General features: G+C 40.6%; 1 protein-coding gene across 20 annotated transcripts in view; it reads left to right on the top strand.

Moving 5' to 3' along the window:
* The first annotated feature begins 704 nt into the window (after positions 1–704).
* PSPC1 (paraspeckle component 1) overlaps positions 705–6,000 on the top strand; it is a 66,947-nt gene continuing 61,651 nt past the window's right edge. For 14 of the 20 annotated variants that reach the window (XR_011092717.1, XR_011092720.1, XR_011092719.1 and 11 more), the window contains exons 1-3: positions 706–1,229; positions 3,054–3,355; positions 5,808–5,903. Coding sequence is in view for 5 of the 20 variants with exons in the window: in XM_068670938.1 (XP_068527039.1) it covers positions 843–1,229; positions 3,054–3,355; positions 5,808–5,903 (785 nt within the window). In the remaining 15 variants the exon portion in view is untranslated. Of the gene's footprint in view, positions 1,230–3,053; positions 3,356–5,807; positions 5,904–6,000 lie in introns of all 20 variants that reach the window. The other 6 variants (XR_011092699.1, XR_011092703.1, XR_011092696.1 and 3 more) reach the window with 2 other exon arrangements.

Raw genomic sequence — 6,000 nt, 5'->3', positions numbered from 1 at the left:
TGTTCCTACACCGCTCAACTTCCTGCCTTTGCTGGGAGTAGATACCCTCCTCCAGTCTGTAGTTTTTGATTTTCAGAGCTTTAAACCTGGGTTCATTTCAATGCTGTGTACCCAAGATTCTGCTTCAGAAACAGGTGGGCTGAGAAAGTGATTCCTGATGTTTGGGAACTCATGGGTTTTTGTTTGTTTGTTTGGTTGGTTGTTTTGTTCCAGATTTCTGGTACATGCTTAGAGGTACCTCAAATGGAAAACAAACAAACAAACAAACAAAACAAACAAAAAAACAGAAAGAATATCCTCCATCTAACATGGAAATCCCTCTGTAATGGGTTTGTGCTTCTCTGCGATACCACGCAGCGGCTGGATTCCTGGCTGAAGCACACACATGAAATTAAACAACTGGCAAACCAGATGCACAAGCATCTGATAGACCATTAGGGGGATTAAAATATACCCATGTGCTGCAGCCCTAGCTACAAGGAGTGCCCCAACAACACAAAGCGTGCCTCCATACCACGAGAATCAAGCCACCACCACCTTTATTTACAACAAAAGCCCTCCCCCTCATCCCCGCGCTCCCTTCCCCTCCCGCCCCGCCTCGGCGGCCATTACAGCCGCCCCCTCTCCTCTCCTCTCCTCTCCCCGCCGCGCCCCACGGCGCATGCGCGGCCCCCTCCGGGCGCGCGGCGGCGGGGGGCGGGGCTCCCCTCAGGGACGCTGCAACTCGCCGAGGGCGGCCGCGGCGCCATTTTGAATCGGTTGCGGGTGGAAGGCGGCGGCGGAGCGGGGAGGCTCCGCGTCCCCCGGGAATCAGCCGGCCAGGAGGGAGCGAGGCCCCGGAGATGGCCGCGAATCGCAACCTGAAGCAAGTGAGGATCGAGAACAGCTCGCCGGCGGCGCCGCTGGGCATGGTGGGGGGCGGCGGCGGCGGCGGCGGCCTGAAGGGCTTGCGAGGCCTGGAAGCGGAGAGCGAGGCGGCGGCGGCGGCCGCCATGGCGCTGGTGCCGGGGAAGGAGGCTGGGGACGAGGAGCAGGAGGGCGGCTTCACCATCGACATCAAGAGCTTCCTCAAGCCGGGCGAGAAGAGCTACACGCAGCGCTGCCGGCTCTTCGTGGGCAACCTGCCGACCGACATCACCGAGGAGGATTTCAAGCGGCTCTTCGAGCGCTACGGGGAGCCCAGCGAGGTCTTCATCAACCGGGACCGCGGCTTCGGCTTCATCCGCCTGGTGAGGCTTCGCGTGAGCCCCCGCGGGTCGCTTCGTGACCCGGCCTCTGCAGCTGGGAGTCCCCAGTCCCCCGCTCCCCGCCCTCCCCTCGCCGCTAGGAGAAGGCAGCAGCTGCCCCCCTCTCTCTTTTTTCCTTTGCTGCTCTTGCTGCTTCTTCTGATTTCTCCTCCTGTTCCCTTTTTACCTCTATCCATCCAAGCCAGAGGCCTGCATTGTGAGCGGCCTCCCCTGCCCCTTGCCTTGGGGTTTCCAGGGCACCACTGGGAACCCCCGCTGTTTTTGGGGCTGGTCTCAGGGTTTTACCACCAGTTTGCATAGCTCTGCTACGGGTGCTCCCGCAGCCTGTAACTCTTCCATGACAGGAAGATATGGTTGTGAGATCTACATTTTTCATGAAATATTTGTAAGGATTTTCTTTATTTAATTGGGAGCACTTAGCATACTTCAGGACTGGAAATGTTATCTCTTTGTGTCACACCAAATTTCAGTCTGTGCAGCTCACTACAAGTATAGGTTTGGCCTATGAAAACACAGTTAATTTTAAAGACTGGATTGGTTTGTTTTGAAATAATACTCTTTGCACATCTTGAATGCTACAAATACACCATTTCAATATTGCAAAGAATTGGGAGTCGTTTGTCTGAATTGTGTCCAGATAAGACTAGATTTTAGGGTTCATACAATTCAATCAGTATTATCTTAAGCATGCAGAAAAAGCATCCTAAAAGCTTGTGATCCTGCATTTAAAATTTTCAATTTAACATGTAGGATTAGTTTTAATGACTCCGTGCTTAGAAGGCTGTTTCATCTAGTTCTGAGAAAAGAACTATAAAGTTTGTAAACACTTAAAGTGTTTTGGGTTAACCTGGTTAATGATTTTTCTGTATATTTTACTGGTTAGGATTTTGTATCTTTTTGGTTGTTCTAGATAAGTGCAAAGATAAGTAGCAGTCTGCTATATGCTTTTGACCACGACAAAATCTCCCAACCTGAAATATTTTTCTGGAGGCAGTGTGATAGGTTTGCATATATTACCCAATTTTGTATGTAAGGTAAATTAAATATAGTATTTATCTGAATGTCCCTTTTCTGTTATATTTAGGGAATATACTGTTTTCTAACATTTCGTAGTAGGTTGAACTGGAAAATTGCCTGTGATCTAAAGAGTTCTTTAAATACAAGGCTTTTCAGGTATAATATTTGGTAAGAATTTATGAAATGAGAAAAAAAACAGCTATTGAGACAGATTTTTGTTGTGGATATGGGTGCAGAAAGGCCATAAATGCGAGAGGAGTGAATATATGAGCAAAGAAGGTAATTTTGTTTCTTGATGAACTTTGAATCTATTTAGAGTTCATCCAACATGAGTAATGAGCATGTGTGATATTTTCATTCAAATAATATTTTCATTTATTAAAAAAAAGAAAATAAAACATTTTAGATTCTTTAGTATAATTTCTGAAAATATTGTTAACTAATATATGGATATAAAGACTTCAGTAGGTATATACGAAAAACTGTGTGAAGTTTTCAATTCTGCTGAAAGCCTTTACCGAAGCAGCATGTAAGTCCTCTAACGTGCAATAAAAATTTACATCCAAGTCATGTTTTAGATTAAACCACAGGGAATGAAAAATGCATGTTCTTTCATTCCGTGGCTGGGAAATTTTGTGTAAAAAAGAATGCTGAATGACCCTAATGCAAATGTGCTCAAATTAAGGGAAGAGAAATTGCTACTTTTCTGGGGGAAAAATAACCAATGCAAAAGCAATGTCTGTTGTCTTTGCAAATAAAATATATAAAATATTTTATATCTTGAAAAAGGAATCTAGGACACTGGCTGAAATAGCAAAGGCAGAACTTGATGGTACAATTTTGAAGAGCAGACCACTTCGAATTCGATTTGCTACACATGGAGCTGCCCTAACAGTCAAGAATCTTTCACCTGTGGTTTCTAATGAGCTGCTGGAACAAGCTTTCTCTCAATTTGGGCCAGTGGAAAGAGCTGTTGTTGTAGTAGATGATCGTGGCAGAGCTACAGGAAAAGGTTTCGTAGAATTTGCAGCAAAACCTCCAGCACGGAAAGCTCTAGAAAGATGCAGTGATGGGGCATTCTTGCTAACAACGTAAGTTCACAGGTTTTTGTTTGAATTTGTGTTGAGTATGTATTTCTAATGTGAAAGAAAAAAAAAACCTTAGGCATTCCCTACTTCTTATTATCAAATGATGAAAGTAATGAGGTGAGAAATTAAAGTGATTTACACGAATACTTGAAAATACACTTTTTTTTGTTTTAGTGTGGAGAACCACGTTTTTCTGCTGTTTACGCATCTTTTAACTACCATATTGGAGTCCAATAGCAATGTTTTGTTTCCCCCCCTTGTTTAGTAGGTCTTTCCTAATGAGGCTTTATTTCCACTGATTGAACTCTTTCTGATCCCAGTAACAATATGACAAAATATTCTTTTGTTTCTTGGCAAATGAATACACTACATTGCTGATATTTCTGTAAACTCAGGAAAATGGTTTTGTGTTTATTTCCATCAACAACTTTTATTTGTGGCTTGTTAAGCCATAAGTAATTATTTTTTTTTAAATAAATTTTGAACAAGTTGATGGCAGTTTCTGGAAATCTTTGAAGAGCAAGCAAGCTTGCATATTGCATCACTTCTCTCTAACATCTCTTATTTCTGTACTTGATGAAGAGAGTTGTTAACGGCTGTACTTTCACACGTTAACTTGTGACATTTTCAAATGTTTTCTTAGAGACAGTGTGAAGTGATAGATTAACATTCCCCCTTATCATTTGGGAAAGTAAGGCTGTGATTCCACAGCATTGAAGCTTGCTGCCGTCAAATCAGGGAATGTGTGGTTGCTTCTCTTCCTGCCCTGACTGTGCTGTTGATCTCTTAACTGCTTGAGAACTGTTTTTGATGCTTATATAAGCCATTTGTGCTTGCTGAAAAAACATAAAATACTCATTTGTTTTTGTTAAGTTCGTTTTTGACTGTTTCAGAAAGTGAAGAGATTGTGGATGGGGGAAAAAAAGTTTGGAACTCCTCTTTCTGGTGATAATCTCATAAATTTTATCACTTAAATGAATTCTGATAATCCGACCCAAGTAGATGCGTAGTAAATTCAATCTCAGGAAGTCTTTGTTATCAGTGGGCACCAGCAATTGATTCCTTTTTGTTCTTGTCTGGATTTTCTTGGCACTAGTGGTTGAGTGGAAGCCTGGTGAGCCAAACCAGGCAACTAATCTAGTTCAGTGAATGCTATAGAGTTACATGAGTACTATTCTGGGTGTGAGAGATGTGGCAGGGAAAAAGAAGCTAGGATACAAGGGAGGGTAGTCTTGATTTAGTAGCTGCTGGATAGTTTTGTTTGATGGACGTGATCATCTAACCATGGCCCGAGCGAGTAAAAAGTACTTGATCTTTGTCTTGCTTAAGTGGCTGACGTGTCCTTTAATGCACAGTTGCAATCATAATTAGTATGTCTGCTGCCATGCTATTTTTTTAATGTTTTGCTTCAGAATCAGGAATTTCACATTTTAGGTGAGATTCCTTTGCCTGAATAGATATATATTTCTTTCAAATCATGGGCCAAATGCATCAAAATGAGGCATTTGAAATGTGAATTTAGAGATTTAAAATTGTTCTTTTAAATCATCAGCTTGTTACCCCCACAAATCATTTGCATTTAAATGCTAGAACAGCCAGCAATTGTCATGCAGATAATTTTAGGAAAAATAGTTGCTAAGTTGTGCTCTGTGATTAGACTTTTTTTTTTTTAATTGCCTCAATACCCAAAGGTTTCTTTTCCAGCTGTCCATGTTGTTAAAACACTTTTTTTTTTCCCTCCCTGAAAAGATCCATACGTGAAAGTGTGGAACAAAATGTTACGAGCTGGCATTCTGAAAATAGCAGCTTTGTAGCTCTTTTGTTACAATTTTAAGGTCTTGTTTGGGTGTTTCCAAAACTGATACAGAGTTTTTTTATACAGTTCAGGATTTTATTCTGCTATCCTTGCATTAGCTAACACTTGCCTCTGATCACTTATGCTGATACTGAGAATTCAAAGAATGAGCTTTAAATAATTTATGCAGAAGTCATTTTCTAATTATCATTGGAAAAATAATGCCAAATTACCAAGCCTTTTTAATTGCAGAGTAACCTTCAAAAGTAAAATTTGTAAATATGAATAGGGGGAGTGCTGTGATTTGGGTTTGGTCATTTCCAAATGTAATCATGGTCACCACATTGCCTTTCTGATGAAAATGTTTTTGAGATTTTAAAAAATCTTTAAATATTCCTATACTTCACAATTAACATAACTACATAATGTAAGTTGTATTTTATAGGTAGAATAGCTAGTTTTGTGTGTAGAACCACTAATCACTTTCAAAGATAAAATTCCAACAAATCCTGATTTTAAAAGTTATTATGTAAGGATTTGTAAAACTTAGGACTTCAAGGTAACATGCTATTTTTCTAGAGAGCATCTTCAAAATACCAAAATAAGATCTTAAACAATTTATTTTATGGTTTTAATTATTGAACTGAAATTCTCTTCCAGAACACCTCGACCTGTTGTTGTAGAACCAATGGAGCAATTTGATGATGAAGATGGGCTTCCAGAGAAGCTAATGCAAAAAACACAACAATATCACAAGTAAGTTGTGTTTAACCTTATTTTAAAAATTTATTTAAGTTACTTTGATAACTTAGTAAATATACACTATTTTTTATTTCAAGTTTGTGTAATTGGA

The sequence above is a fragment of the Anas acuta genome, chromosome 1 (assembly GCF_963932015.1).
Source record: "Anas acuta chromosome 1, bAnaAcu1.1, whole genome shotgun sequence".
Classification (NCBI taxonomy): Eukaryota; Metazoa; Chordata; class Aves; order Anseriformes; family Anatidae; genus Anas; species Anas acuta.
Note: the sequence above shows the minus strand (reverse complement) of the source record. Positions and strands in the feature narration are given on the sequence as shown.